This window comes from Macroventuria anomochaeta (genome assembly GCF_010093625.1).
Source record: "Macroventuria anomochaeta strain CBS 525.71 unplaced genomic scaffold BU25scaffold_2, whole genome shotgun sequence".
Taxonomy (NCBI): domain Eukaryota; kingdom Fungi; phylum Ascomycota; class Dothideomycetes; order Pleosporales; family Didymellaceae; genus Macroventuria; species Macroventuria anomochaeta.
In genome coordinates, this window is record NW_022985363.1 from 1,106,996 (window position 1) to 1,134,913 (window position 27,918).

Sequence of the window (27,918 nt, forward strand, 5' to 3'; positions counted from 1 at the left end):
AGCGGCATTGTTGAGCTAGATCTGGAGTACCGCAGCTGTGGAGGTGCCCAAGGGGGGGCTCGCTTTGCTCTGTGCGGATTGGGTGCAACGTTGAGGTTGCATGCGATGCAGCCATATTATTTCGTGATCCATAACGTCATCGTAAGTTGATCGGGAAACGCGAAGCTATTGTTAATGACAAGGAATTGGGTATCATTGAACACAAACGAAACAGCTAGACTACGAGGATAGCAATGTTTATTCAGACATCTTGCTTCGCCTTCTCCTCTGCTGCAGCCGCCGCGGCCGCAGCTCGCCTTTCCATCTCTCTCAGGCACGGCGCCTCGACCAGCTTTCCAAAGCACAGATTCTTTACTGTCCCAGCAGCCACCACACCCCACAGTAGCATGACACTAATTGCAAACACTGTTCCAAGGATTCTGAAGAAGGCACACGGCAGCTCCTCTCCGATCGTGATCGTGGACATGGTGAACACCCCAACCGGGAAGGTAAAGCCCCACCATCCCATGTTGAAGGGGAATCTGCTTTGGCTGATCGAAGCAATGGCGAAGAACAGCCACACAAGCCCGAAACCCCATAGTATTATGGCAACCGCCCAGCCGAGTACGTACAAGATCTCACCAGACATGGAGTGCAGTGTACCAGTGTCAGGGAAGCGCTTTTCAGCCTGGATTCCGAGTTGCATAACGGCATATCCACCCTGACCCATCGGTCCTAGGGGGAGGAAGACGCTGACAATGACCTCCTGTGGTGGAAGCTTGTGGATCGCCAGACGGTGGAAGTACATCGTCAATACCACCATGGCCAGTGGGACACCAATACCCCAGAGCACATAGCTCGTAACGATGGTAATGACTGCGTGGTTTGGATCCGGAAGGATGGACGCAACAATGCCGCCGGAAGCAGCTGCAACGATCGGGGCAACGATAGGCAGAAGCCAAGCGGCTGTCATCGTCTCGTGGCGTGTTTGATGTGTGGTCATCATCTGGAAGGGCAGCCACAGACAACAAGCGATAGAGACGGCAACGTCAATCCACCACATCCCCCACGCTACGTAGGGTGTGCGGCCGCCCCAGGCAGGAACGCATAGTGCGACGAAAAGATTGATGAGCGTTGCGAAGCCCATGGGCAGGGTACCGAGGAAGAGAGACTGCACGGGATGTTGCAGCATGAGTGTCCATGTTGCTGGGTAGAGTGTGTAGCGCAGTATGCTGATTACGAAGATGACGGCGAAGAGGATGATGTTCAGGACGAAAAAGATGGTACTGAGAATGTTGAGGGGTGTTTGGACTGACGGGTAGAGCGTGGAGAGAGCGTGAAGGAGGATACCCACTATGCCGGTACCCATCGTTACAGCAAACTGATATTTTTAGCATTGGAACATTATGATGAAGGACATGGTTGTCCTACCCATGATGGTGTGAAGTTCTGCACTATGCGTCGCCAGCCTCGTCGGTCCGCCGGAATCAGCCACTTGGGTAGAGCTTCGGTGTTCGAACATGCCATTTGTTGTCGAAGCTGGCATGGTGTAAGCTGACGAGGCTGGTTTGGACATGTTGCTTTAACGGCTGTATCGTTTGAGCGTGAGTGAGCGGCAGCTTGTGACTGGCAGGGTGTCGCCATGGTCGCGGTACGACTGTTGAGACGCCCGGAAAGTTTGAGGTCTGGAGAATCCGAGTTGAAAGTATGAAGAGATGTGTGTAGTCGAGCTGGGTTTTTGGAGTTCAGTTGATGCTGCGAGTCTGGATCTGAACCAAAGTACACAATCCGTCGGCGAATGAGATGTGATTGATGTAGAAAAGGCAAAGTGGAAGTGGGAGCAGTCTATACTTATCTAAATTACACCAGTTACGAAACAGTCGTGAGGATTCTTTACTTGTCACTTTTCATCGCCCACCGGCCAGCTCGGCGTATGAATCAAGGCTTACACAACATTCTTGCCCGCACCGTCGGCGACAGTCCGAAATGCCTCACAAGACTCAGCCAGAGTTACGCTCATCCAATTTCTCTCACGTAAAACGTTGCTAGTTTTGACGATGCATTCCTTGCTAGAATGGAAGAGTTGTAGGAAAATCCGGGGCTGGTGAAGAAACGTGATTGCGTGATTGGGGTGCAGGCGCTAAGGTGCGTAGGAACGATCTAGAATGTTTTAGGAATGGGCGATTCTCGGAGCCGAGATCTTGGGGTCTCCTTTTCGATGGCGGACGCCACGATACGGGTCGACAATACCATTATTGCTTTCATCGAGATAGAGATCCTTTGTCCTGCCTTCACTGTCAGCTGCCCATCATGGCGTTGTTAATACTGTCCTCAAGTGTTTGATACGCAACGTGAAGCTGAAAACTACGAGATGCAGAAACACTTCGCATACGTATGCGATGTTGGTATCTCGTGGCCAAGCTGGGCTGCTCTGCTAACACACTGTCGCGAATGGGGATGCCGAACAGTCTGTAATGGCTGTGGAACTCATGGGGGATTGTGAGTACCTAATAGTACAGACTACCATGCGCACATCAAGAAGTACAATGTCTGCATCGACTGCGAAGAACATCTCGATTCTCACAATCAACGAGCTGAGGTGGGCTGCTTCAAATCAACCGTTTTGTATGTTTATCCTGACGACTGAATACGTAGCACCAAATGTTTAATCACGGTCACACACGCGACAGAGGCAATACCAGCACCTTACGGCCCTTAAGCCCCGTCACGAGTTCGCGGCATCAAACTGGTTCTTTCAGAGTTCTTCTGTAACTTCTGTTCTACCGGCATGCAGTTCTTCGGGATAGAAAAGCACTCAAGCTCCACTTCATCAATGTTCACAGCAGATGCTTCTGTGGCTTTCGTTTCTCCAATTGGGAAGACTTCAACCGGCACTGCCGCAAGACAGGATGCATGATTGTTTGTGACGGATGTCCAACTAGTCAAGCGTTCCTTCACGAAAGCTTTCGCGAGCACGCTGAGACGTACAATGTCTGCAAAGAATGTACACGGCACTTCGATACTCCTTCGAACTTAATCCACATAAGCGTTAACTGACTCCTTCAATCTAGCAACATCTGACTATATCCAGTTCAGCACGAATTGACCCACCGAGAGCCCATTTACGGGTGCTTAGGCTGCGTGCGCAAGTTCACTACCTACAGCGGTATGATCATTTACCTGGAAGCAGGCACCTGACTATCTGGAATCAACATTTACGACATCTGCTATTCTACCGCACTATGCTACTAATGGTCCAAACACACCATCACAGCTCTGGATAGGTTGATGTTTCTTGAGAATCAGCCTATCTGAATGATTCAGGAAGAGACTGGCGAGTCGAATGATTTCTTCAATTGTCCTACGTGCATCCAGCACTTTCTTAAGTTGTCTAGCTTCTTCATGCATGTAGAGTCACTAGCTTGCAGTCAGACTCTGACTGGTGATGCAATACAGAAATTACGCATGTGTTTGATCAATCGCCATGTGTGAGCATAACGACATAAAGCCTACTCTCAGGCTGAGAAAGCGAAGTGTTGGCTTTACCGATCCGATGGGAGCAAGGCATTGTCGGATGCCTGCATGTGCTGTCTGTAACTATGTTCTCCTCAACAAGGGAAGAGATATTGGCTTCCGCCCCGCCCTGTGATGGAAGGCGAGCTGCAGCAGATGTTTGTTTCACTGCGGCAACGCGGAAGAGGGTAGCTTTCAACATCTTACACTTTTTGAAAGCTTGTCTGCCCCACCGCACTTTCAACTACGAATGCCTGAAATGTGATCGCGGCTTCAAGACCCACGGTCGCATGGCACGAGTCACCCTTATTTCTTTATTCCTCCACTAAGCCCAGTAGATCATCCACCTCGAGTCAGGCTGCTGCAGCGATATCGACCGTGACCTGCTCAATATCCTGGCTGCTGAGTGCCATAGGTGGACTGAGTTTCTCTTCGACGACTACCAACAGTATCTGATCGACGGCGATCTTGCATACTATCACGACAAGATCATCCCGTACTTTTGCTCAACTTGTGGCGCAGAGATACCGAGGCTTTCGAGTCGGCTCCAGCATGTGGAGTCGCAGTCGTGTAGCCAGACCCTCCACGACGGTGTTGTTGGGACGCTTCGCTGATATTTGGCTAACTATGCCTGATCGTGGATTTCCATTCGCATAAGAGGAGGTCTAATTAAGGCACAATCCATGGTTGGTAGCAAGGGACGAGTACGGATCGCTAGAGAGTTCTCGCAGAGCAATGTACGAGGTGAAGTGAAGGTGAACCCAGCACGATCCGCGGATGACGTCCGTGGGTACCGTTTTTATTGTTTACTGTCAGCAATATGAGAGGAGATCAGGAAAGTAGTTGGTTGATTGATAGATGTATCAAGGTGAGTGAATATATACCCTCCTGTTACCTAAGCAGTCCTGAGACGTAGGGTACCTGAGCCTCCTAGATAGCTGATATTTACGATTCTCTCCCACTTCAATCTCAACACCACGCTTTAGCTGTCCGATTGCAGAACATGAGTGCATCATACAATTCAAATCTATACCAGTCTCCACATCAGCCTTATCAGCAATACCAGTATACAAACCAGTCTACATACCAGTCTGCACGCAGCGCGCGTACCGCATCGTGAGTGTTTTCTTGCACGTGCCCCAGTTTCAAGCTCACGACAGGCAGGTGTTGCGAACGCTGCAGGCGCAGGTTCAAATCTGAATACGCAGTCAACGAGCACCGCCGTGACTCTGGACGCCATTGGGAGCGCCCGACGTGCGGCTTCGACGCCCAGCGCATGACGCTGACATATCTCCTCATGCCTACCTGTACTTCAGCTGATCACGCTGCCACTTCTCTCTCTCCATGCAAGCACGCGTGTACTCGGCCGTCACGCTGTACCCCTGTTCTGTATTCCAGGTATCCAGTGGGCTCCCGCAGTCAGTCATCGCGCTTCTTCGACACAACTTCAACAAAGCTCGAGGCCACACAATGACAAGCACAAACAAGTAAGATTTACCGGGCTGTCATGTGATCCTGGCCTACAGTTTCGCCTGGCTGATCAAGTGAACACAGATACAATTATGTCAGATGACGCAGTGCAGCAAAACATCTTCTTCGGCCAGCAGTGACAATTGTCTCGAGTTTTCTGCGGTCGCATTTCTACTTCTTTAAGGAGCAGAAACGAACATAATCATCACTTCGCAACATCAAGATGCCTACACAATAGACGCATGAACAAGAGCCCTTGATACGCGTCGTGTGCCAACTTCCGTGATGCTGCATCTCATTCTCCCTGTCCCTCTCCATTACCTTTCCTACCTTCTCCCCTGCGGCAGCATCCCCAAAAGCCTCTCGATTTCCACCACCGCACTCCCACTCGCCTTATCCCTTAAACTCAGCAGCAGTTCCCTATCTTTTGCCTTATGCGCCTCCTCGCCCGCCTTAACCAACAGTCCACACTTAACCCACATATCCACTCTCTCGCTTACGGTAAGACTTGTACACTTGGGGATGAAAATCGACGCGACTCTTGCGTTGCCAGCAGCGAGAACTTCATTGAAGAAAGGCTCCCACCCGATAGGAGACTTTTTCTGTTTGCCCCATTCTTCAATCTCAACCCACAGCCGCGCCGCAACGAGCGCACGGAGTCGGATCCACGTATACGTTTTATCCGGGACCCTGAACTCGTTGACGACTTTTTGCGCGCGCTTCTGATGCCCCAGTTTGATCAGATTGAAGATTGTGTCGTTAGTGGAAAGGCCGATGAGACTTGTACCAGCAGTGGATTGGTTGGGGATGTCGCGCGCGTTAGCAAGGTCCTTGTCGAATTGCGTTTGCATCTGTAACAAGCGCTGGGCTTCGTCGACGGCGCTGCGTGTGAAGACTGCGGGGGGGTCGCGGGAGTCGCTCAAATACTTCGACGCGAGTTTCAGCTTATCGAGCGATTGGGATAGCGAGGGTTGTACGAGCGCAGAGGATATCAGGAGAGCAGAGCCGTCGAGGCGGCGGTCGTCTTGGTAGTACAGGTCCTTCAGGAGATCGGTATCTTGGTCGCGCGCAGAGGATTCCACAAGCGCGGTTGCGACCGGACGGGAGTTGATGACGCGGAAGAAGGATGCGAGGGGCAGTTTCTTGCGCAGGTGGAGTAGGACGTGGAAGATGAGGTCTGTGTCGCCGGATTCGATGGCTTTGTCGAGCGCGATGGTGTCTTCTTTCATGCTTAGGAGGAGAGGGACTTGTTTGCCTGCTCGGGGCTCGTGATCAAGGAGCGATGTGGCGAGGCGGATGCGGCCTTCGTCGTAGGCGGCGCGAGCGATTTCCTCAAAGGAGACGCCGGGTTTGCCGGCGAGCTTTTTGACGATCAGGTTGCATATTTCCTCCTCGGGGTCGGTTGAGACGCGCACTTTCTGCTGCGCCCAGTGGCCGTGGATCTGACTTGTTGGGAGGTGCAGGTAGTCGGCGACACGGAGCGCAAGGAGGTATTCATTGCGGTTTGTGAGGCGCTCTACGAGCTTCTCAGGCGTCATGCGCCGGTATTGATCGTAGCTCAGAGGCAGGCCAATCTCATAGAAGCGCACGGCGTTCAGGACGCGCAGGGTATCGCACGTGTCGACGAAGTCGTCTGACGAGTAGAGGTCGAGTACCGACTTGCCGTACGAGGCAGCTTTGAGAAGCGACTTCTGGCAGTGAATGTTGTACTCATGCGCCGCAGCTTTGATGCATGCGTCTACTGCCTCAGCCAGGTTTGGCCGGATCAGCTGGATGAGGTCGTCTGCTTTGGGACTCTTTTGCTCCAGCAACGACGACGCTTCGAGCAAATTCGCAGCGGGCGAGTCAGATCCTAGACGAAACACCTCGACCGTCTCGTCGGGCACTTTCTGGATGAACTCGCAGACATCGTTGGTCAGCAGCCGTATGCCATCGACATCGGGCAGCAGATGCACCCATGTATCGTAGTAGAACTTGGTCGCTGCGCTCTTCGGCCCAATGAGATGCACCTCGTCCTCCCAGGCCAGCGCCACAGCATTGGAGCCGCACCATTGCATGTCCTTGGGCACCGTCTTGACGCGGCTGTCGTACTCGCTGAGCTTCTCGCTCCAGTCGCCGCTCACCACCCAGACCTTTCCGTCCTCTGTGTAGAACGCGAGGAACTCGCCGCGGGGGCTGACGCTGACATGTCTGAATGGGCCGGCATCAAAGTTGCGATCCTCGGCTTCAGTCGCGTCTACGACGTACAGGGTGCTGCCCATGGCGAGGATGACTTCGACCGAGCGTGAGAGCGAGTACGCGGGCGGTATGATGTTCCAGGACACGACGTGCTCCGTGGGCGGTATAGCGAGCAGCTTGGGGCGCGGTTCGGCGTACGAGGCGACCGAGATTAGGTGGTTGTTGCCGAGCAGCGCAACGAAGCCGGTGTTGTAGAAGCGGCAGGAGACGACACCGTGCTGGTCCGAGTCCTATCGGTGGTCAGTATACGTGGGAGCATAGAAGCGGGCGGGCACATACATGGCCCAGTGTGAAGGGCGCGAAGTCGCCTTGTAGGTCGTAGTAGCAGCGCACCGTGCCGTCCTCGGTCACAACAAGCAGCTTCTCGTCCTCTGACCAGCCGAGGCCCTTGATCGTGCCCTTGTCCCACTGCAAGCGTCAGTCACTCTTGCATGTAGCGTCTTCGAACGCGCGCCATCGTACGTTGATGCTCCGAATCAGCTTGCCGGCGCAGCTGTATACATCGATGCTCGACTTGGCTACACCAGGCCCTCTGTATGTGTGCAGCTTCTCTTCATCGCGGTAAACCGCTGCCGGTTGTCAGTATGTACCCCTGTTCCATACCTGGGCGCAATGGTTGCATACCTACCTACTGCACCGCTGTACGGGGCCCCCACCACATTGTAGTTCTCGAGCTCGAGGTCCTGGTCGAACACGGCCGTGTACAGCTGGATTTTGCGGTAGAACTTGTCGCCGACCTTTTCCCAGTTTGCGGTTGGCTTCGACATGGTTACCGCGCTTTCATGGTGTAGTGAGGGTGCTGCTCGGCTCGGAGTGGACGCGCCTGGAGGCGTGAGGTCGCGGCTGCCGTCTGTGCTCAAGCTGCACCATCAGCCACGCCACTAGCCACGCCACTAGCCATGCCACCAGCCACACCACTAGCCACACCATCACTCTTGTACCTGCAAGCCATCTGGCACATGTGGGAAAACATTGTCATTGATTGAAGCTACGTAACCTACATACTGATAAAGAGTAACCAAAGCCCAACGCCGTCGCTGCATGCATTCGTAGCCGTTTTCTGAACCAGGCTCATTTCCCCAACGGTATCCAACTCGTGAACGCTTCCCGTGCTACTGTCCACCTTGATCAAAGCCTATGGCATGCGCAAGAGCATCTCGTACACCAAATCGGTCGACATCAGTTCCAACCTTCTTGCGGAACAGTCCAAGGTCGCTCAGGAAAGCTTGAGCCTCGTCGTGCAGCTCGTTTGCGAACTCGTCGTGCTGGTCGCCTTCGTCGAAGCCAGAGTCGGACCCATCATCACTGCCCTCTGCATCGGATGGTGGCTCCTCCGCATCGCCGTCCATCCAGTCTTCGCGTTCGAAGTCTGGCGTGCCCACAGATCGAGGCGGAGGCAGCACAATGGGGTTCTTGAGCTCTCCCACAGCAAGCGCCAGATGGCGGCGCAGGGAATCGATCTCAGCGCGCAGTTGCGTGTTGACCGGGCGCAGCTCCTCCACCTCGGATGTGAGCGCCTTGATTTTTGCGGCCGAGACCTGGCGGTTCTCTTCCATCAACCTGTGCATCATCGATACCTGCCGCTGGTACTCCTCCAACTCCGTCGCTTCTTCCCTCTTGCGTTGACTGGCTGCGTTCACGCTGACCTGCAGACTGCGGATCTGCTCCGACATCTCGGCGATCTGGGCGTCACGTTGGGCGGCAGACATGCAGTCCTGGTTGACCGAAGCACGAGTGCGGATGCGCTTGGCCTGGTCTGCGTAGCGGAGTGTCGACAGCGTCTCCTCGTAATCGGCTGGTGCGATGCATGCGACCATGGCCGTCTTGGAGTTACCACCAAGCGAGTCTCTGAGCAGCCACGTCAGGACCGAGTCGCGATACGGGATCACTTGTCGCGGCTTCCTGCCTTTCGTGTCCTGCCCACGAGCGGCGAGTGCATTGATTACACGACCGAGTGTGCTGAGCGACTTGTTGATCTGACCACCCTCTTTCAGCTGTTGTCCCGTGGCCTGCGTAGACTTGGCGCGTTCTGAACCAGCGAGATCCACAAGGCGCATGCGGGCCGTGCGTTCGATCGTCTCGTCCGACGTGATCGAGTGCGTGATCTGCTTCAGACGAATCGTGAACACGGCATGAGAGCGAGAGGACGTGTCGTTCATCTTGGTGGCTGCTACCGTTCGGCTCTGCGCATGATCATCAGTGTGCTGAAAGTAACGGGGGAGCGATGGCGTGTACCGAGTCGCCCTTTTTCAAGTGGTGAACAATCTCCGCATAGCTCTTCACTTCCTCCTCTCGCAGCCCCTGGACGTAGACGCCGTCCCTCGGGCTCTCGCGAATCTTGAGGTAGACGGGCGGGATCGTCGGGGGAACGAGCAGGTCGCGGACGTGCTCGTTGTATACTTCGAAGTAGGAGACCTGCACGTGGTAGGTTGTGTCTGGTTTCGGCTCGTGCTGGATGCGATCGAACAGCTCCTCACATGTGCGTGGGATGAGGCCTGGGTTCTCTTCTGTGCCCATCATGGTGTAGCTCTTGCCCGAGCCCGTCTGGCCGTATGCGAAGATGCATGTGTGGTAGCCGCCGAAGTTGTGGTCGAGGAACTCTTCGCCGAAAGACCTGTAGACGTCCTCTTGCTGAGCGTAGTGCGCGTCGCTCTCGTCGTGCGACCAGAAAGAGCGGTCGAATGTGAACTCCTTGTCTTCGACCAGTGACTTGCGCTGCTCGTCCGGGTCGACTTCGGGGGCGAGCAGCGTAGTCTTCTCGGTTGCTGGGTCCATGCGAATCAGGCATTTGGTGCCCTTCTCCCTCTCTGCTACGCATTAGTCTCGCAGTCGTGCCGAACGCGGCAGGGTAACATGCCTCGCCGCAAAAAGGTCCTGCATCGCACCACGACCTTGATGTTGCCCGGGTCATCTTGCGCTGGTGGTGCCATGGTCGCGTATGTTTCGGCGGCTGGTGCGCGCAGCGAGGGCGCCGAAGCGGTAGTGGCGTGGAAGCTGGAATACATTCGCCGGTCCACGATATCGTCCAGCAGCAGGTAGAGCTCTCCAAGTAACTGCTGCGACCGGGCGATATAAAGCAGGTGCATGGGCGCTGCTCCACTGGCGGTAGCGATGGGGCTCGCACGGCCCAGCCCCTTCCCGGAACCAGCAAAAGGTAAACACTGCGGGCGCGTCCCGTTGCTGTGGAGCGGATAAGCGACGTCACTGCTTGGCGCCCGCACCATCAATCAGAGGCCGACACGACTGCGGCAGAGAGAACTAGATGGCAGCCGAGCAAAGATGAGGCTCTCGGTGGGCGATGCTGGGAAGGGCGATGCCATCTTGACGCAGGGTCGTGAGTGCGCCTTTCCGGCCGTGCCCGCGCATTCCTGGAGGTGCTGGGTGACGGAAATTTCCCTCATGGCAGACGCGACGACATGTTCGCCGCAAAATTAGACTGGCTCCTCACACCGTGCCTCGAACATGACCGTGAAATGCATTCGCTTATCTGCTTAGCTAACCAGCACATCTTGCCGCGGCCTTGGATATGGACGACGCCATTCTTTACCTGAGCGACGAGCAAAGGCTCGAAGCGTTCGAGCGCAACTGGTCGAGACTGGAGGGCTCAACTCCACTACGCCTCGACCCTGATGCACTGAGGTCGTGTGTCCAACTTCTGCCTCGTGTCGAGCCTGGTGCAGCCAGCGAGCCCCATGCGAAGCTTACGGATCTTCTTCTATGTCGACTACGCGATGAACGACAAGAGTCGGAGTACCTCTACCGGCTCGCTGAAGCGTGCTCCAGCAACGAGTCGTTTGCCCTTCTCATCTTCAAGACAGTAATTTCCAGTTTGTCAGACGCTGCCGAGCGGTTGGCTGCACGAGAAGCACATGACAACCTCCAGGCTCCTGCATCGACCGCACTTGAGGAAGACCACAATCGTAACGGGCAAGCCAGGCCTGTGTGGATTACAGGCGGAGAGTCTGGTCGAGACGGGCGGACGGTGTCTCCTGAACAGCAGATACTTCGAATAGCAGCATTTCTGACGTTTCTCAAGTGCTCTTACTGGCTACCCCCTGACAGCCATCATGTGCTCGAGCCTGGTCTCGTCGAGCTACTCTCCACTTTCGTTGGCATCGAGGGTCTCCATGAACCTGCATTGGATGCACTGTCTGCACTGCTGTCACTGCTCAGCCGCCGACCACACGAACCACTCTACGTCGCCAACCCCGGATCGGGAAAGTCATGGCTGAAGGTGGATCCAGCAACGGGCAGATGTGTTCTTCGCCAGTCAATTGTCGACCAGTCTCTTTGGACTTCCTTCAAGGCCCTCGGTACTGCACGTTTTGGTACCAAATCAAGCAAACTGTTCAAGGTCTGGTTTCAATGGATCTCCCAAGCAGCCACGGATGGCCTCGATCCAGAAGGTGTTTACGAGGAACTATACTGGGACAGGGTGCGAACCGGATTGCTTACTGGATTTGCTGATCAGCGCAAATACTGCCTGGGTATTGTCCGGGCTTCTCTACTTGCTGCACAGAGCGACATCAATACACCCACTATGCGCATGCAAGTCGACAGGCGAGATGTCTACGTCAAGGCCTACGATCGTTACTTCGTTCTCTACGAGACCATAGTCCTCGACCGCTATGCGAATCAAATCGAAGCTTGCCTCGCTGAGCTGTCGGCCCTGTTCGGCTCTCAATCGGTCGTCACTGCGTCGATGGCGACAACATTGCTCTCCTCTGGACTGGATCCTCAAGTGCAAGAAGGCATCCGCAAGGTCATCGGCAATTGGTACTTTGGCTTCATGAGCGGCAGTCAGAGCCCCCTCTCGAAGGACTCAGAGTCCCTGACTGAACACACGGACTTCCTTATTAGGGGTTTCCTGCCATGGGCGACTCAGGGCAGCTTATTCACTTCTACATTGAAGGCGAGTCGCACGGATACCAAATGCGGCCATGGCGCAGCGCTCGTTCAACTCATCGCCCGCTTCATTGTATCAAAGTATTCAGATGAGGCGTATCGCGGAGAATTGCTTGCCTTGGTGTTGCATTTCGTTCTTGATGCAGGAGGGAAGATGTTCCAGATGTCAACTCTGTATTTGTTGGAGGGACTGATCAAAGGCTACGATGTAGCCAACCAAAATGGCGGTGAGTTGTTCATGACTTTCTTTGGTTCGTTTCTGGGGCGTCGGCGAAGCATACTGCTCATCTGCCCTGTGACGAACGGATTGAGTCCTTTTGGCTGAAGCAATGCTGACCTGTGTCTGCCAGGACCGACCCGGCTTACGCAGCGAGCCATAGAGGTTATCCTTGGGGTCTCGAGGACTCCAGGGCTTCCGGAGATCGCTAGCGACTTGTACAAGATCTATTGCAAGCGACTTTGTGACTTTGCAGATCTCGATCTGGGTTTGAGCTCGATTCCCGGTTACATTGCACTGAACAACAAGGTCGAGGAGCTCAGCAGGATTGACGAAATATCCAAGTCGCAAGCCACAGCAGTCTCGACAGACAGCGACTTGGCCTCTCTATCAACATTCTTACAAACATTGCAAGACACGAAACACACATCCATACAAGGTTCCGCCTATGCGACGGCATGCGACCAGCTCGTAGCTTACCTCGACAAGGCTGATCTGGCGTCGATAACCAGTGATGAGCTCCACACTACGCTGGACGCTATGTGGGAAGAAGCGGACCGCCGAGAGTTCAACCGATCGGTTGCCGTGCATCTGCCTACTTTGCTATTCCATCCAACCTGCATCCAGATTTGCTTGCGGGAACATGTGGACAACTCGGAAGATGGTTCTGGCAACGGTCTCGAAGCTCTTCTGACAAAGGCGGTAGAAACTTTGCAACAACTCTCAGAAGGAAGGTCGTATATCCTCACGAGTTTCGCGACCTCTTTGTGCAGGGCTGCTTTTTCACATCCAGCCGTCATTGAGGTACTCCCTTACGAAGACGTCATACTTCGGTTCCTGAATCACCCACCAGCCGCAAAGGCAGAGTTCCTGTTCGAGGTAGCTGCTGCAGACAAGCTTCAACATTACATAACCCATCGCAGCTATGCCTCGTACTACGGCCAACGCGAGTGGCACGCATATGCCGCATGGATTGACCTTTTGAACCGCTTCCCAGAAGAGCAGAAGCACCTTGCGAAACGCATTTTCGATCGCTTGCTCGAACCCTGGGCTGGTCAAAAGGGATCAATACCCGTCATCAGCAAGTGGAAGGATGTCTTCCAGCTGCAAGCCATGCTTATACTCACTGAATATTGCGTCTCAGAGGCCGATGCAGATGCGTATCTTGACAAGTTCATGCACGCTCTGACTGTAGAGCAATGGCCACGTTACCGCTTCGTCCTCGAATGGGCTATCACCCGTATCTATTTCCATTATCCCAGCAAAGCCGACCGCATACTGAAGGACCTCGCCCACCTTGATGAGAACAGTCCGATCCACATAGCTTCTCTGATGAAGCTTGCAGTCCTCACTGCACCTTTCTTGGACTCAGAAGATTTTGCACTTACCCTCATCACTCAACTCATCCCCTTCTCGGCGAGCCAAAAAGTACACATCAGACACGAAGCCCACCTCTCCTTCCCGATGATCTTCGAGCTGGCCGAAAAGAAGGGCTGGACTAACATCACCTCCAACCCCGGCTTCTCGGTCCTGAACACACATATTCGTCAGACCGAGAAGTTCAAGACCCCAGCCTGGTCCATCAGGACGCTCAGGATTGACGCTGTTGCTGACCTCACGCTCACTGAGATCTTTCAAGGCCAGTATCTGTACATTGAGAGTCCAGAACCGGAGCGTGTCGCACATGACGACTTCGTTGCCCTCGCCCACGGCAGCAAGAGCACCACCCTGCCACCAGCGCGTATCAGCTTGGGCAACCCTAGAACTCAGACCAAGGTCCCGGTGAACCCCAAACCAGCAGAGTTCACCCTAGACGAGGACGGCGTGAAGTCAAACTTCTACCAAACGAAGTCTGGGTTTGACTTCAACTCGCTTCTTCCAGCTGCTGGTGCGCCGCACCTCCAAGACAAGCAGCCAGCTTCCGTCATCCTGGTAGCCTCGCTCATCGACAATCCTACCAACCTTGGCGGCCTGTCACGTATCTCAGAGTCCTTCGGCTTGGAGACGTTGTACATCAACGACATCAAGAAGACCGCACACAAGGACTTCAAGGCTACTAGTGTGACCTCCGAGAAGCACTTACCGATCAAAGAGCTCAAGGAGGCGAACGTTCCGGTCTTCCTCATCGGTATGAAGAGGAAGGGTTACAAGGTCGTTGGCATCGAACAGACAGACCGCAGCGGTATACTTGGCGACGACGCTGCCGGAGGATCGAAAGACGTTGGCACTCTACCCAAACGATGTGTGTTGGTGCTCGGAGCAGAGAAGAGCGGCATCACGCCCGAGGTTCTCAGTGTCATTGACCGCTGCGTGGAAATCAGAACGGTTGGCATGACAAGGAGCTTGAATGTGCAAACTGCCGGCGGCATTGCTGTGTACGAGTGGTGGAGGGAATGGGCTGGGAAGGCTTGATAGTTCTTCCAGAGTGGAACGGCGGCCATGCCCTGAACGACCATGGACATCTTTTGTAGATCCGCGGACTGCATGAAGGATCCAAAAGGCGTCAGCGCATTTTGTGTGTATGATATCATACTTAGGGTCTTGCACCTGGTGACGCAATCCAAAGCTATCGTACCACCTTCAGAGTACCGTTCATCGATATCAGGTTGTGAGCCTGCTACTGAACTTGCCGTGTCGCTGTCACCCGCTGGGCTTCGCAGCATCGCCAACCACCGAAGATCCACCCACTTACCCACTCGCCCACTCACCAGGACAGCTTCAGACACCACGAACTCACCTTCGACACAAAACACAATGCCCGACAACACCTCCCCTCCATGCACAGAGGCTGTGAGATGAGGGACAGCTAAAGAAGCGGTACTGTCAGGAGCAGGAGGATCTGTTCAGCAAAGTTCAGGAACTCGAGGAGCAGAACGCTGATCTCTTGAAGGAGGCTAATGACATGCAGAAAGCTGCAGATAGCGTCGCAAAGAAGAGCGGCAGGACAGCCGAGCAGATGACGAAGCGCGACAGTCATTACAAACCTCGCTGGGAGGATGAGAAAAACGTGTCTGCAGCGCTCCGCACGAAGCTATAATGCAAGATCTCCGGAGATACGCATCTACGCGACATGGTGGGAGGGACTCATGGCAGCCTCGTCGTTCCAGTTGCTCTATTGATACAGAAGGACGGCTTCGACATGGTGTACAATAGCGGCTTCTGGAGGAATACTCGTGGCGACGCGCAGAAGGTGCTGGACGACTGGTACCAACCCAAGCGCGGAGGAGCTAGCAGGCAGCTGATATCTCATACTGCCGTCAACAAGAAGGGAAGCGTCTATGATCGATACGAGCTGGAAAATGAGGAGGAGTCTCCAAGCGATGAGGACATCCGGCTGTGAAGCCAGGACCCGGAGGAAGTCACACCTACAAGGCGAAAGGCACGTGGAGGCAGACACTGAATTTGGCGACCGGCAAGATATATCTAATCGGTCAGCTATCTGAACGTAGCGGTTGTCTACGGAGACAAATGGCTGCGTAGGAGCAAGAGCAAGATTCGACACGATGATCAGATGGGAATTCGCAGATTGCTCGTTGGAGACGTAGAGAATGATATGTACGTAGTAGCTATTCACAGCATAATCGATATGACAAGGAGATGAGAGTGAGCGGTACATGGAGTTATTCGATTTGGTACGAGCATTCGTGATATCGATGCAGCATGAGATGTCGTTCCTGACTTAGCGGTTTACGGCTCACCGCACGCGCGCTTGGACCCACATCGTGCTCCACCGAACGGCGACCGCAGTGGACGAGCTCCAACATGGCCGGCATCATACCCATACGTTCCCACTACTACTCCCGCGAAACGCCTCGATCAACGCCAGCACGTGCAGTACAAGACGCACCGGTAATCACACTCGAACAAAAGCCCCACATCCAGCAGCAATCGCACTACGACCGGCCAGTGACACAGGCACGAAGCGCAACGATGAGCGGGACACCAAACCAGGGCCCTGGCCTGCGGTACCCTTCGAACAAGAAGAGCATATACGACCGGAACCTGAACAGGACCAAGAATGCGGAGCTTAGCAGGGCGGCGTTTGCATACCTCTTCATTGAGATGATTGCATATGCGCAAAGAGGGGTCTCAAACGTTGGAGACCTTGAGCAAAAGTACGTGCTTCCCCCGTGGCGCAGAGTTGCAATCATGCAAAGGCCTATGCTAATGGCCTGAACAGACTCAACACACAAGGTTACCCGATCGGCCTACGACTCCTCGACCTCCTCCTCTCTCGCTCTTCCAATCCTCTCGCCAGCATACGCCCAACTCGAATCCTTCCACTGCTCCAATTCATCGCGCAAACGCTATATAGACACCTCTTCGGGCGGCCCGCCGACGCACTAGAAAAGTCGAGTACAGAACCAGGGCAATACATGCTGTTCGACAACGAACCCATGGTCAGCCAGTACGTATCGTTACCAAGGGAGCTCAGCAGTCTAAACTGTGCAGCATTTGTCGCTGGCGTGATAGAGGGAGTTTGCGACGGTGCGGGGTTTCCAACAGAGGGCGTTACAGCGCATAGTGTAGGCGAGCAGGAGCAGGGCAAAGATGCGAAGGCTATGTGGCCAGACAAGACGGTGTTCTTGATTAAGTTCAAGCCCGAGGTGCTGGAGAGGGAGGAGATACTGGGAAGAGGAGGTGGCTAGATGGACGGTCGACTTGGGCTGGGCTGATGGGGAGACACTACGACTGCATACACGTTCATGAGCATAGCGAGGCGTTCACGGGCGAGGCATTTCTGCTGGCGTCTACAATGCAACAATGCACGCTTCATGCGTACACTTTCTTAAGACTTCGCTGAAATTTCCGTCGTCGTAACCTCCCTATTCCTGGCCTGGTCCATTTCAAGCTCTGGGGGCATCCACGACCCCGCAAACGCTTATCGCAAGTCTGGGCTTCATGAACTCGAAGGAGCTCGTGTGAAGCACGATGCTCTGTTCACGGCAAATCGAGCAGATCGAAGCTAAGGCAGCTGTAGGTACCCAATAGCCTGCCTCCGTGTGATTGGACAAGAGCCAGTATTGACTTCAGCCACACGTTCTGCTTCTCCAGATTGCCATGCAACCTGTCATGAGACTCTGCAACGTCTCTACGCTATCTTGTCTTTCCCCTCAGCCGATGGGGGCACCACATTGCGGGCGTCGCTCCGATGCAGCCACGCCGTTTAGCCTCACGTGTACTTGCTCTATCGACCATAACGGCACCTCCAAGTGCCATCACAACCGCAATAATCGCGTATGTATGCCCCGAAGATCACTAAGTGCATACTGATAGAAGTTCACAGAACGGTACCTGGCACAACTTCGTACGTGTTCCGACGTGGCAATCCACCGGCTCCTGCCTCGCACAAGCGAGGCGAGGCAACCGATGAACGCAACGACAAGCCCCAAAGGCCTGGCTACCTCAACGCGTTTGGTGACGAAGTCACTTCGAGCGGCTGCAAGTGCTTGGACATTCCAGTGAAGACCGTTGTGGTTAGTAAAACTTCAACGGCAACGTCTGCAGCTACTGTGAGTGAAGCTATCGCTGGCCCTGTATTCACCCTGGACGCTCCAACAGAGCACGACAATGACTACAACGACACCCCTGTCAAAAGTCAGAACTACAAGCACAAGGGCGATCTCTGGTCCCACCACAACACTATACCGTAAGTTGTTTTGCTCTCCCATAGGTCTTTATATGACTGACCTGCTCTAGCATGCGCAACACCACTCCTAACACTCGTCCCTATACTACCTTACGGCAATGCCGTCTCTTCTACAGACCTTGATATTCAAAACACAATCTTTGGACTGACCGACGCCAAGGGTGCAAGTGCAGAAGCTTGCTGCAACATCTGCTACTTCGACATCCCTCACTGCATCCAAGAATTCTTCTACTCACATCATGGCTCTGTGGTGCAGCGGGCTTACCGTTCGGGAGGTGGTGTAGGTGTGTCGAGCTCGTGCCCAGTTGGTGTGTTCTCTGGTTTGACCTACGTGAGGGATACTAGTCCTGCGTTTAGAAGCACAGGGGATTTCGCGGGCCCTTGTGGAGTGCAGTAAACAATCTTTAGGTCTGCACATTCAGAGTACGTAGGTGTTTCATGACGGAGAAGTCTTCGACGAGATAGGCCTTCACGTATGTCGAGCTTTAAGTGGGACAACTCTGGATGACAAATGCTGATTGGCCAAGATCAATCCACAACTTTCTTTGCGAACATCTTCTCAGCACGTGGAATCTTCCACAACATCACGCAGTTCCCACTCATACTATAAGTCAATCGAAGAGCCAGCTCCGCGGCATCAGACATCACAAACTCAAAACATCACACGCTGCAAACTACCCCACCACTTTCGTACCGATATACCCATATCGATAACCACCTCGTTTTACAAGAGCACAATAAAGTCTTCCGTGACCACAAACCGCCCATTATGCCAACAGAAGTCACCCAACCCCTACACTTCCGCACCCTCCTCACAGGCCACACCTACCTAATCGCCGACTTCTACGCAACATGGTGCCCACCGTGCAAGCAAATCGCGCCCATCTACAACCAACTCAGCACCGCCCACTCTGCAGCAGGCAAATTCGCATTCGTCAAAGTCAATGTCGACGAAGCGCGAGAAATTGCGGCGCAGTATGGCATCCAGGCTATGCCGACTTTTTTGCTGTTCAAGGATGGGAAGCAGGTTGAGGAGGTCAAGGGGGCGGATCCGAGGAAGTTGAAGGCGGTGGTTGAAGGTGCGAGTGCGGGTTTGAAGAGCAGTGGTAGTGCTACGCCTTCAGCTGCACCGAAGACGCAGGAGAAGGAGAAGACGGATGATCAGGCAGCGCAAGAGAAGAAGACTGCGCCTAGTAGGAACGATGATGGTCTGAGTATGCTTGAGAGGCTTATGCAGAAGAAGAAGTAAAGTGGCATTGTTCGAGTCGGAATCAGAGGATGATATTTGATACCCAATATGGAGAGGTCCATTAATGCATTGGACTATAAACACTACAAGTTATGCTTTTCTCAGAAGTCTGACGAGGCTCCGCTGCGATGCAGTTGATACGGTGTTACCCCACGCATGTGCCAGGCCGAACCCTTAAACCCTGGACCACGTGTCGATGTTTAAACCGCAGACAGCAACATCTGTGTTCGCAGTCTGTACGAGTCCAGTGATCAGGACAGGTCTTGCTGCGTCAGTTGCGTGACTTCTTCCGCGTTGGATTTGTAAGTGAAACAGCTTACTCAAGTGAAAGAGGCCACGTCTGCCAAGCATCCCGCCACCTGCAGCTATCTAGAAATAGTTTCCCTCCACAACTTCATACATTCAATTTACCTGAGGCCTCACTCTTGTTTGAGGACTACAGTAAACCGTCATTATGTTTTTCAATCGCATCCTCCCCGCGATCGTCGCGCTGCTCCCCGCCCTCACTTCCGCTTCAGCACCCGCGTCCTCCGTTATCGACCTCACACCCAAGAACTTCGATGAAGTTGTCCTGAAGTCGGGCAAGCCTGCCCTCGTCGAATTCTTTGCACCATGGTGTGGACACTGCAAGAACCTCGCCCCTGTCTACGAGGAGCTCGCCACCGGTTTCCAGCACGCCGCTGGCAAGGTCTCGGTCGCCAAGGTCGACGCAGATGAGCACAAGTCGTTGGGCAAGCGCTTCGGCGTCACTGGGTTCCCTACATTGAAGTGGTTTGATGGAAAGAGCGACAAGCCCGAGGACTACAAGGGTGGCCGCGATCTCGAGAGCTTGACCAAGTTCATCACGGAGAAGACATCTGTTAAGCCTAAGACAAAGGGCAAGCTGCCCAGCGCTGTCACCTTCCTGGATGACCAGAGCTTCAAGCAGAAGGTCGGAAAAGACCAGGATGTCCTTGTTGCCTTTACTGCGCCCTGGTGCGGACGTACGTCGCCCTTCTTGCTGCCTTGATAGCCCAATCATTAACATTCTCCAGACTGCAAGACCCTTGCTCCCATCTGGGAGGCCCTCGCCAACACCTTTGCCAACGAGCCTAATGTCCTGGTCGCCAAGGTCGACGCCGAAGCCGAGAACGCAAAGGCCCTTGCTAAAGAGCAGGGCGTTTCCTCGTACCCCACCATCAAGTTCTTCAAGAAGGGTTCCCTCGAGCCCACCCCGTACGAGGGCGCCCGTTCCGAGGATGCTTTCATCCAGTACCTGAACAAGAACTCTGGCACCCACCGCGCAGTTGGCGGCGGTCTCGATGCCACCGGTGGCACCATCGAGGCTTTCGACGCTGTCATTGAAAAGTTCAAGTCTGCCTACGGCGATGGTGTTGAGGAGGCCACAACTCTCGCTTCAACCCTGAAGGACGAGTATGCCCAGTACTACGTCAAGGTCTTCCAGAAGATTGGCGCTAACAAGGAGTACGCTGAGAAGGAGTCCAAGCGTCTGCAGGGCCTGATCAGTAAGGGCAACCTTGCCTCGGAGAAGCTTGACGACTTGATCAGCAGGAGCAACATCCTCAGGAAGTTCTTGGGCACCGATGACAAGAGCGAGTTGTAGAAAAACAGCTGTACCTTTATAGGCAAATGTCGCAGCGGTGCCAAAGTGCATTGGTGCTATGACAACAACAGCGAGATGTAACGATGCCCATTGCTCGAGACTGTGGATGAGCAACCATCGCAAAAGCAGAGCTTTGGCTCACATATGACATGATAACGAATCAGCGTGTATAGATAGAATCATGATATCAATTCGAAAAGCATTCTGCACCACTCTATACGCCTATCCATGCTGTGTCGTAAACCGTGATACTCGTCCCATTGACCCTCAACGTCTACCACCTATCGTCAGGCAACACGATACTCAGCGCCAACCCGATTACTCACGGTCAAATCAGCCGCCACAGTACAACACTCCCCATCAGAATCTTCGTTGAAAAGGCGAGAGAGGCCTTGAAGCGGATTTTGGCGGTATCGCAGGAGCCGGAGGTTCTTGTGCCGACAATGCCTACTTGCCAGCTCCCGCTCCCTTCCCATCTCCTGCCTGAATCTGCGCCTCCAAGTTGTCCAGCCGGCGGGACATGTCGTCCACTATTGTCACAATGTCAGCACTTGCACAACCAACATCTCGGGTTGCTGATTCACTCTTGGACAGCAGCTCACTGCTGATAGTAGTGAACTTGGTGTTTAACTGGTTCAACAGATCATCCACGACGGCTGCGAGTTCAGCGGAGCTGTCTGTGCTGGTGTTGAAGCCGGGAGACTGCTACTCATCAGTCAAGCTCACGAGATGCATTTCGATGCATGTACCGTTACGTCGCTGGGCGTTGGAGGTTGTTTCTGAGGAGTAGCCATTGTGTGAATGTTGTTCAATCGATGCGAGTGGAGAAACGCGAGTTTGGAGAAGTGTTGGAATTGATGTCTACTCCAGAAGTTTGGAACAATAACGTATACACTCGAGTGAGACGAGGCAGGTGTAAGCGGGCGTGAAGGTGGTTCCACACGTGTGCGGGCCGCGGCTTCTTTCCTTATCGATAGGCGGTGAGCTACTAGGTAGGCGCTAGTGCGTTTTCTGCGCCAAGAGTTCGATAATTTTTGGGAGATGGTGGTTGGAGCTTTGACAGCTGGACTTGAATTACAACAAACTCGCATTTCGGAGTTACGAGAAGAAATTTGGACGAAATGGCGAAGGCACAGCTCAAGAAGATTCTGGATGCGAGACAGGGGCGTAATATTGCGCTTGAGAAGCAGCGTAAGAAGGAGAAGGCCGCGGAGAAGCGCAAGGTGAAGAATGCGCCGGCTGTTGAGGATGAGGAGGCTGGTGGTGTGCCGCTAGATGAGGTCGAGGTTAAGGTCAATGGCAAGTCGAAGGAATCTAAGAGTGGAAAGAAGGCGGCGAAGGCGACTGAGAAGGAGGCTGAGTGGGAGACCGATGGCAGTGAAGATGAAGAGGAGGATAGCGAGGATGAGGATGACATGGAGGAGCGACCTGCGTTCGACCTTTCGCGCCTTGAGGACAGCGAGAGCGACGTCAGTGGCGACGATGACGAGGAAGACGAGGATGAAGACGCCGAGGATGATGAGGAGGCGGAGGACATCCCGCTGTCTGACATTGAATCGCTGGCTTCAGAAGACAAGGGCGACATCATCCCCCACCAGCGCCTGACGATCAATAACACTGCCGCCCTTACCGCAGCCCTCAACCGCATACAACTCCCATACTCGAAGCTCGCCTTCTCAGAGCACCAGTCCGTAACCACAACCGAGCCCGTCGAAATTGCCGACGTCGAAGACGACCTAAACCGCGAGCTCGCATTCTACAAACAGTGCTTGTCCGCAGTCAAGGACGCACGAGGCAGACTAAAGAAGGAGGGCGCTTCGTTCTCGCGACCAGCAGACTACTTCGCCGAGATGGTCAAGAGCGACGAGCACATGGGCAAGATCAAGCAGAAGCTGATCGACGAGGCTGCGGGCAAGAAGGCGTCTGCTGAGGCGCGCAAGCAGAGAGATCTCAAGAAGTTCGGAAAGCAGGTCCAGGTTGCGAAGATGCAGGAGCGCGCGAAGGAGAAGAGGGACACAATGGAGCAGATTAACTTGCTGAAGAGGAGTACGTCCAGTTTTCACCACATTGATCGCCTTGAGCTTGTGCTAACGGATTACCAGAGCGCCAAGGCGCAGACATCACCAAGACCAACGAGGAAGACCTCTTCGACATTGGCCTCGAGGCCGACGACTCCAAGCCCGACCGTCGCGAAGGACGAGCCGGCGGAAACAAGCGCCAGAAGAAGAACGAGAAGTTTGGTTTCGGCGGCAAGAAGCGACACGCAAAGAGCAACACTGCTGAGTCCAGCAGCGATGGCCGCGGCTTCTCGTCGAGAAAGATGAAGGGCAAGACTGGGGGCGCTGCGAAGGCAAGACCTGGCAAGGCGAGGAGAGCAAACAAGCATTAGACGGACGATGTTGTAGGATGAGGTCTTGAAAGCATGCATACGGCGCTATGGCGTTCTTTAAGGAGACAAAAGCACAGGCTCATCTAACTGTTCGATGGGAGGCCGTTCTGGATGAATCGAGATACCAATACACACGGTCTTGTATTGTTTCCACGCTCCCCCACATCCACGTACCTAACCTCTGCTGACTTTAAATTCACTCTTGGAGTACACCGTACCCTGGTTCATTGTGGAACGCCGTTTCCGTCTACCCATCTATCCATGATCCATCTTGCCCAAACGATACGACTCTCACACCACCCTCCATGCCCTCTCAAAACCGCCATCCCACCCCCGCACCCTCAGTATCCGCGCCCTCCCTCGCCCTCCTCAGCGCCTCATCCTCATACTGCACTCGAACCTCCCACCTCTTCCCCCTCCCCATCGCAAGCAACACCCCGCCGCCCTCGCCCTTACCCCAGTCCTCGGTCCTACTAACCATGCCTTCGCCACCGACCAACATATCCATAGTAACCTTCGCCGCAGTCTTCGCATCCTTGCGCTCGACGAAACTGCCCACCAAGGTGGATGTAGCAGCAACGCCCTTGGCAACATCGACTTTCGTCTTCACCCCGACGCCAGAGAAAGTGTGGATGAGTGGGCCGTGGCGCGTGACGGTGTAGACGGGCGCTGGGAGGGTCTCACGAACTTTGGGGTTCTGCTCGCGCAGGATCTCGAGGACCGTGTATGTGCCGCGTTGGCCGTCGACGACGAAAGTAGTGAAGCCTTCTTTCTCGAAGTCCGTGTTCTTTTCTTGCTCGCCCCACACGTCTGGTGCGGAGTACTGCAATGCCTCTAACTTGTCGAGAGCGGATGGGCTGTCCGATGCGATCTCTTCGATCTTCGGGAGCATTTGGTCGAACGAGGATACGGGGCCGTGGATCTCGTACTTGTCTTTGTGCGGGGTGATGACAGCGAGGTAGAGGACTGATGATGGGGAGAGGGAGAGGAGGCGGAAGTCATCGGCCGGCTTTGTATACTTGAAGGGTTGTGCATCGCTGGAGTTGGGCGATGGGTCGTGGAAGAAGATGTCGTTGTTGTCCATAGTGAAAGCGTGGCCTATCGAATTGGGAGTGTTGTGGTTGAGGCGGATGAAGGACGAAGCAGGATAGCAGTGGAGTAGATATAGTAGGCTGGCTGCTGCCTTGCTTCCCAGTCCTGAGCAAACGGACTCACCTTTACTTCGAGTCGTGGTGAGAGAGCGGCATTCGCCATGGTAGGCAACCCCTGACTATGCTGGATTCCATAGCATTGAAACGATTGGTACAAGGAGTTTGACATTCATAGACTTTGTCTGTAAGACACTTAATCTGACAACATCAGACAGTCACGTATGGAAACTTCGCTTGTCATGTAGTATCAAATCGTTTTCATTCATTCGCATTCCATGCACTGCCTGAATCTAATCGGTGTAGTTCTCGTTCTTGAGAACAAACCTGAACCTGGGCTTACCAGCCTCAAAGTCAACAAGCGCCTGATTGGCCTCCTTTAGAGGAACAAGCTGTGTCCAGGGCTTGATGCCCTTCTCCGCAACAAGGTTCAGCATCTCCACAATCTCGTGAGGTGCACCGATAGCTGAACCAGTGATGTGAATAGCCTTCTGAATGAGAGCAAAAGCCTGGAAAGAAGGCAGCGGGTCCTCAGGCGCACCGACCTGGACGAAGGTACCACGGAACTTGAGCAGGTTGAGGTAGCCAGGCAGAGGCATATTGTCGGACGAGACGGTCGAGACAATCAGGTCGAGAGAGGAAGCGTTCTTGCCCTGGTCCCAGTCCTCATCGCCGGTAGCGATGAAGTTGTCGGCGCCGAGCTTCCTCGCATCGTCCTCCTTTGCGTGCGAGCGCGAGATGACGGTTACACTCTTTGCGCCCAGAGCTTTTGCGAAGAGAACACCGAAGTGACCCAGTCCTCCAAGACCGATGATACCAACGTTCTTGCCCGTTGCGTTGTATGTCTTAAGCGGGCTGTAGAGGGTGATACCACCGCACATAATGGGTGCGGCATGTTCGCTGGAGATCTGCTCGGGGATCTTGAAGACGAAGTGTCCCGGTGTGCGGTTGTAGTTTGCGTAACCACCGTATGTCTTCTCTTTGCCGCCAGGGAAAAAGCCGCCGTATGTAGCAGCCATGTTGCCGCAGTGATTCTCGAAGCCATCAGAGCACTGAGGGCAGTCAGGCTTCAAGCAAGAAGCTGCTTGCGCACCAACGCCGACACGGTCGCCCTCCTTCACGTGCTTGACGTTCTTTCCAACCTTGACGGCCTTACCGATGATTTCATGGCCGACAACGCAGGGGTACGGTGTGGGGTACCAGCCAGAGCGGAGAGTGTGGATGTCAGAACCGCAGATACCGCAGTGGGAGATCTTGATGTCGACGTCATCATCGGTGAAGGTCTTAGGTGTGTACTCCTCCCACTTCATCTTGCCCTTAGCGGACTCAGGGCCGTGGCCGCACCATCCTTCGAATTTGTAGTCGGTCATTGTGCAGGTGTAGGGTGTTGGATATGATTTAGTGTGGGATCTAGTGGTAATCTCGAGGTGAAGCTTTATGAATTAGAGTAGCACCGGAGCCAGGCGCACCTACCTATCTTATACATTTCCACAGCTCTTTTTCTGACCGCATGGTTCCGTCCGACCCCACACCGAATTGTATCGGAGCCTCAGCGCTGTGTGGTAGAAGCCAGCACGCGCCAGGGTGGGCGCATTGACGTCAAGCATTCCCACTGTTGAACGTTTACGACTGATGGTGGTCTGAAACTACAGCTAGTCGATAGAGGCTAGCAGGGCTGCATCAATCGCGGCGAAAAGGTGTAGTCGGCGGAGACCCTACGGCGGACGTAGCGCAGCTCCAGATCAACAGCGTACAGGTAGAGAGTAGGAGGTTATCAGTAGATGGGCCGCAGGATCTTACGCTGACTTTATGTTCTCTGCATCACCATCTAGGTACCTTTCGTCTTACTCTATGGACCTTGAGGTACTCGTGTTACTTTCAGAATCGATCATGTCGTCATTGCTAGATCTACACACTGACATATGAGAGCAATTGGACACCACGACCGAAGGGAAGCGGCTATGCTTCGATAGGCGATCTACCTCCGTATGGCGATAAGAGGATGTTTGCAGCCGCAGCTGGTGATGAGGCTCAGACGCGGCGACCCGTTATAAACTCGCCGCCATCGATAGGGACGAAATTTCTGTAGACATGCGGAGCTATCGGAGTTAGCAAGACCTCTCTGCAACTGTGGAAGCACCACCAAAACATTTGACCGGACTCGTACTCGTACTCTCGAACTCTGATTGTGTAGAAGGGCCTTTTTCGTTGGTTCAATGGCAGCTTGTGCCTGTCAGAGGGTACTTACTGGAATGTGGAGGTTGTGATACGGACTTAAGGACTTAACGACGAAGACCACGCTTCACGCTAATGCCGGGTCATCGAGGTGCATGAACTGCCGAATAACAGCCGGCGCATTCCCAGTCCTGTATGGTGGATGGGTGCTGTCAATGGTAAAGTGTACAGTTGCAAGATAAGTTTGAGATGGCTTCAGGGGTTTAGCAAAGCGGGGGACAGCATATAAACTCTCCTTTCCTGCAAGTTTGATCAGTCAATTCTTTCATTCACTCTTTGATTCGTGCACTGCCAGTCTCAAACAGCAAACATGGTCAAAACACTCCAATTTCAGGATCTCACGATCAACTCCCCAGGCTTCGGCGCGATGGGCCTCAGCTTCGGCCTGGGCAGCGATCTCACTCTGGAGCAAGCCGAGCCCGTCCTCCTCAAAGCCATCGAACTGGGCTGCACGTTCTGGGACACCGCAGTCGTCTACCAAGCTGGAGTCAACGAAAAGCTGCTTGGCGACTTTGTTAGAAAGTACAATGTCCGTGACAAAGTCTTCATTGCCTCCAAGTGCGGTATCAAATGCCTGAACGGCGAGTCAGGCGTCACAAACTCCGCCAGTCACATCAAGGAGTACATCGAGGGTACCATTGAGCGTCTAGGCTTCACACCTGATCTTTACTACCTGCACCGCATCGATCCCAACACACCCCTCTCAGAGTCCATCCCAGCACTCGATGAGATCCGCAAAGCCGGCAAGACGAAGTACATCGGCCTCTCCGAGTGCTCAGCCTCGACCCTGCGCAAAGCCAATTCAATCGCCAAAATCGATGCCATCCAAGCCGAATACTCCGCCTTCGAAACACTCCACGAAAGAGACGGCCTCATCGACACCGCAAAAGAACTTGGCATCGCCTACGTCGCCTACAGTCCCCTAGGCCACGGCTGGCTGGTCGATAACTTCGACTACGCGTCGCCCGACGACTTCGCGCCGACCGACTTCCGTCGCGGAAGTCCAAAGTTCCAGGGCGAGAACTTCTACAAGAACAAGGCGATTGTGGAGGAAGTCAAGAAGTTAGCGCAAAAGAAGGGGTGCACGACGCCGCAGATTGCACTTGCGTGGGTCGCGAGTCAGGGCATGATTGCTATTCCCGGAACGACGAAGAAGAGCAGGTTGGAGGATAATTGGAAGAGTAGGGAGGTTGAGTTGAGCGAGGAGGAGAAGGGGGAAATAAGGAGGATCATTGATGCGGCGAAGCCAAGTGGGAATAGGTATGCGCCGGCGCAGCAGGCGATGGTTGGGCATTAGACATTGAAAAGGTTGAAGACTATTA

The 27,918-nt window shown here is 54.0% G+C and overlaps 14 protein-coding genes across 14 annotated transcripts; 8 read left to right on the forward strand and 6 right to left on the reverse strand.

Annotated features, from left to right (window-relative positions):
• Window positions 1-194: 194 nt before the first annotated feature.
• Window positions 195-2,093, reverse strand: BU25DRAFT_406205 (C4-dicarboxylate transporter/malic acid transport protein-like protein). Its single transcript, XM_033705214.1, has 2 exons — window positions 1,411-2,093; window positions 195-1,360 (listed from the first exon to the last, which is right to left on the reverse strand). Exons 1-2 carry the CDS (start codon window positions 1,621-1,623, stop codon window positions 242-244), a joined length of 1,332 nt encoding a protein of 443 aa, XP_033567089.1. The 5' UTR covers window positions 1,624-2,093; the 3' UTR covers window positions 195-241.
• Window positions 2,094-3,743: 1,650 nt separating this feature from the next.
• BU25DRAFT_324717 (uncharacterized protein) lies at window positions 3,744-4,106 on the forward strand (the record flags this gene model as incomplete). Its single annotated transcript, XM_033702277.1, has 2 exons — window positions 3,744-3,791; window positions 3,831-4,106. Coding segments are annotated over 2 exons (324 nt in total), but the record flags the coding sequence as incomplete, so codon positions are not given.
• A 965-nt stretch (window positions 4,107-5,071) lies between these two features.
• BU25DRAFT_357790 (vacuolar protein sorting-associated protein 16) lies at window positions 5,072-7,967 on the reverse strand (the record flags this gene model as incomplete). The annotated part of the gene is made up of 4 exons (XM_033703581.1): window positions 5,072-7,430; window positions 7,480-7,608; window positions 7,663-7,769; window positions 7,829-7,967. 4 exons carry the CDS (start codon window positions 7,965-7,967, stop codon window positions 5,289-5,291), a joined length of 2,517 nt encoding a protein of 838 aa, XP_033567091.1. The 3' UTR covers window positions 5,072-5,288.
• A 194-nt stretch (window positions 7,968-8,161) lies between these two features.
• On the reverse strand, window positions 8,162-10,260 carry BU25DRAFT_406207 (kinesin-domain-containing protein). The gene is made up of 3 exons (XM_033705215.1): window positions 10,058-10,260; window positions 9,436-10,007; window positions 8,162-9,383 (listed from the first exon to the last, which is right to left on the reverse strand). Exons 1-3 carry the CDS (start codon window positions 10,128-10,130, stop codon window positions 8,313-8,315), a joined length of 1,716 nt encoding a protein of 571 aa, XP_033567092.1. The 5' UTR covers window positions 10,131-10,260; the 3' UTR covers window positions 8,162-8,312.
• A 466-nt stretch (window positions 10,261-10,726) lies between these two features.
• BU25DRAFT_329348 (uncharacterized protein) lies at window positions 10,727-14,734 on the forward strand (the record flags this gene model as incomplete). The annotated part of the gene is made up of 4 exons (XM_033702310.1): window positions 10,727-11,027; window positions 11,154-11,398; window positions 11,471-12,332; window positions 12,456-14,734. The coding sequence occupies 4 exons, from the start codon at window positions 10,727-10,729 to the stop codon at window positions 14,732-14,734; spliced, it is 3,687 nt and encodes a 1,228-aa protein (XP_033567093.1).
• A 1,518-nt stretch (window positions 14,735-16,252) lies between these two features.
• On the forward strand, window positions 16,253-16,971 carry BU25DRAFT_427709 (trafficking protein-like protein particle complex subunit 5; the record flags this gene model as incomplete). The annotated part of the gene is made up of 2 exons (XM_033708466.1): window positions 16,253-16,437; window positions 16,503-16,971. 2 exons carry the CDS (start codon window positions 16,253-16,255, stop codon window positions 16,969-16,971), a joined length of 654 nt encoding a protein of 217 aa, XP_033567094.1.
• Window positions 16,972-17,474: 503 nt separating this feature from the next.
• Window positions 17,475-18,095, forward strand: BU25DRAFT_454073 (uncharacterized protein; the record flags this gene model as incomplete). Its single annotated transcript, XM_033709846.1, has 3 exons — window positions 17,475-17,560; window positions 17,610-17,972; window positions 18,023-18,095. 3 exons carry the CDS (start codon window positions 17,475-17,477, stop codon window positions 18,093-18,095), a joined length of 522 nt encoding a protein of 173 aa, XP_033567095.1.
• A 441-nt stretch (window positions 18,096-18,536) lies between these two features.
• BU25DRAFT_85504 (thioredoxin-domain-containing protein) lies at window positions 18,537-19,513 on the forward strand. The gene has a single exon (XM_033712174.1). The coding sequence runs from the start codon at window positions 18,742-18,744 to the stop codon at window positions 19,219-19,221; it is 480 nt and encodes a 159-aa protein (XP_033567096.1). The 5' UTR covers window positions 18,537-18,741; the 3' UTR covers window positions 19,222-19,513.
• Window position 19,514: 1 nt separating this feature from the next.
• BU25DRAFT_85526 (disulfide isomerase) lies at window positions 19,515-21,084 on the forward strand. The gene is made up of 2 exons (XM_033712175.1): window positions 19,515-20,204; window positions 20,256-21,084. The coding sequence occupies exons 1-2, from the start codon at window positions 19,676-19,678 to the stop codon at window positions 20,822-20,824; spliced, it is 1,098 nt and encodes a 365-aa protein (XP_033567097.1). The 5' UTR covers window positions 19,515-19,675; the 3' UTR covers window positions 20,825-21,084.
• A 187-nt stretch (window positions 21,085-21,271) lies between these two features.
• Window positions 21,272-21,745, reverse strand: BU25DRAFT_487310 (uncharacterized protein; the record flags this gene model as incomplete). The annotated part of the gene is made up of 3 exons (XM_033711265.1): window positions 21,574-21,745; window positions 21,409-21,526; window positions 21,272-21,354 (listed from the first exon to the last, which is right to left on the reverse strand). Exons 1-3 carry the CDS (start codon window positions 21,616-21,618, stop codon window positions 21,272-21,274), a joined length of 246 nt encoding a protein of 81 aa, XP_033567098.1. The 5' UTR covers window positions 21,619-21,745.
• A 35-nt stretch (window positions 21,746-21,780) lies between these two features.
• Window positions 21,781-23,255, forward strand: BU25DRAFT_85528 (Ebp2-domain-containing protein). The gene is made up of 2 exons (XM_033712176.1): window positions 21,781-22,870; window positions 22,927-23,255. Exons 1-2 carry the CDS (start codon window positions 21,946-21,948, stop codon window positions 23,211-23,213), a joined length of 1,212 nt encoding a protein of 403 aa, XP_033567099.1. The 5' UTR covers window positions 21,781-21,945; the 3' UTR covers window positions 23,214-23,255.
• A 271-nt stretch (window positions 23,256-23,526) lies between these two features.
• BU25DRAFT_470947 (uncharacterized protein) lies at window positions 23,527-24,567 on the reverse strand (the record flags this gene model as incomplete). Its single annotated transcript, XM_033710804.1, has 1 exon — window positions 23,527-24,567. Exon 1 carries the CDS (start codon window positions 24,295-24,297, stop codon window positions 23,527-23,529), a length of 771 nt encoding a protein of 256 aa, XP_033567100.1. The 5' UTR covers window positions 24,298-24,567.
• Window positions 24,568-24,663: 96 nt separating this feature from the next.
• On the reverse strand, window positions 24,664-25,886 carry BU25DRAFT_357814 (cinnamyl-alcohol dehydrogenase 1; the record flags this gene model as incomplete). Its single annotated transcript, XM_033703582.1, has 1 exon — window positions 24,664-25,886. A coding segment is annotated over exon 1 (1,068 nt), but the record flags the coding sequence as incomplete, so codon positions are not given.
• Window positions 25,887-26,789: 903 nt separating this feature from the next.
• BU25DRAFT_382843 (Aldo/keto reductase) lies at window positions 26,790-27,893 on the forward strand (the record flags this gene model as incomplete). The annotated part of the gene is made up of 1 exon (XM_033704256.1): window positions 26,790-27,893. The coding sequence occupies exon 1, from the start codon at window positions 26,907-26,909 to the stop codon at window positions 27,891-27,893; it is 987 nt and encodes a 328-aa protein (XP_033567102.1). The 5' UTR covers window positions 26,790-26,906.
• Window positions 27,894-27,918: the final 25 nt, after the last annotated feature.

Excerpts from the sequence above, each read along its gene's own strand:
- BU25DRAFT_406205 (XM_033705214.1), bottom strand. The coding sequence starts at position 1,623 with ATGGCGACACCCTGCCAGTCACAAGCTGCCGCTCACTCACGCTCAAAC. Across the intron at positions 1,361-1,410 it reads AGAACTTCACACCATCATGG|TTTGCTGTAACGATGGGTAC; the intron begins GTAGGACAACCA and ends TAAAAATATCAG.
- BU25DRAFT_406207 (XM_033705215.1), bottom strand. The coding sequence starts at position 10,130 with ATGGCACCACCAGCGCAAGATGACCCGGGCAACATCAAGGTCGTGGTG. Across the intron at positions 10,008-10,057 it reads CAGGACCTTTTTGCGGCGAG|AGAGGGAGAAGGGCACCAAA; the intron begins GCATGTTACCCT and ends AATGCGTAGCAG. Across the intron at positions 9,384-9,435 it reads ACTTGAAAAAGGGCGACTCG|AGCCGAACGGTAGCAGCCAC; the intron begins GTACACGCCATC and ends GATCATGCGCAG.
- BU25DRAFT_85504 (XM_033712174.1), top strand. The coding sequence starts at position 18,742 with ATGCCAACAGAAGTCACCCAACCCCTACACTTCCGCACCCTCCTCACA.
- BU25DRAFT_85526 (XM_033712175.1), top strand. The coding sequence starts at position 19,676 with ATGTTTTTCAATCGCATCCTCCCCGCGATCGTCGCGCTGCTCCCCGCC. Across the intron at positions 20,205-20,255 it reads TACTGCGCCCTGGTGCGGAC|ACTGCAAGACCCTTGCTCCC; the intron begins GTACGTCGCCCT and ends AACATTCTCCAG.
- BU25DRAFT_85528 (XM_033712176.1), top strand. The coding sequence starts at position 21,946 with ATGGCGAAGGCACAGCTCAAGAAGATTCTGGATGCGAGACAGGGGCGT. Across the intron at positions 22,871-22,926 it reads GATTAACTTGCTGAAGAGGA|AGCGCCAAGGCGCAGACATC; the intron begins GTACGTCCAGTT and ends ACGGATTACCAG.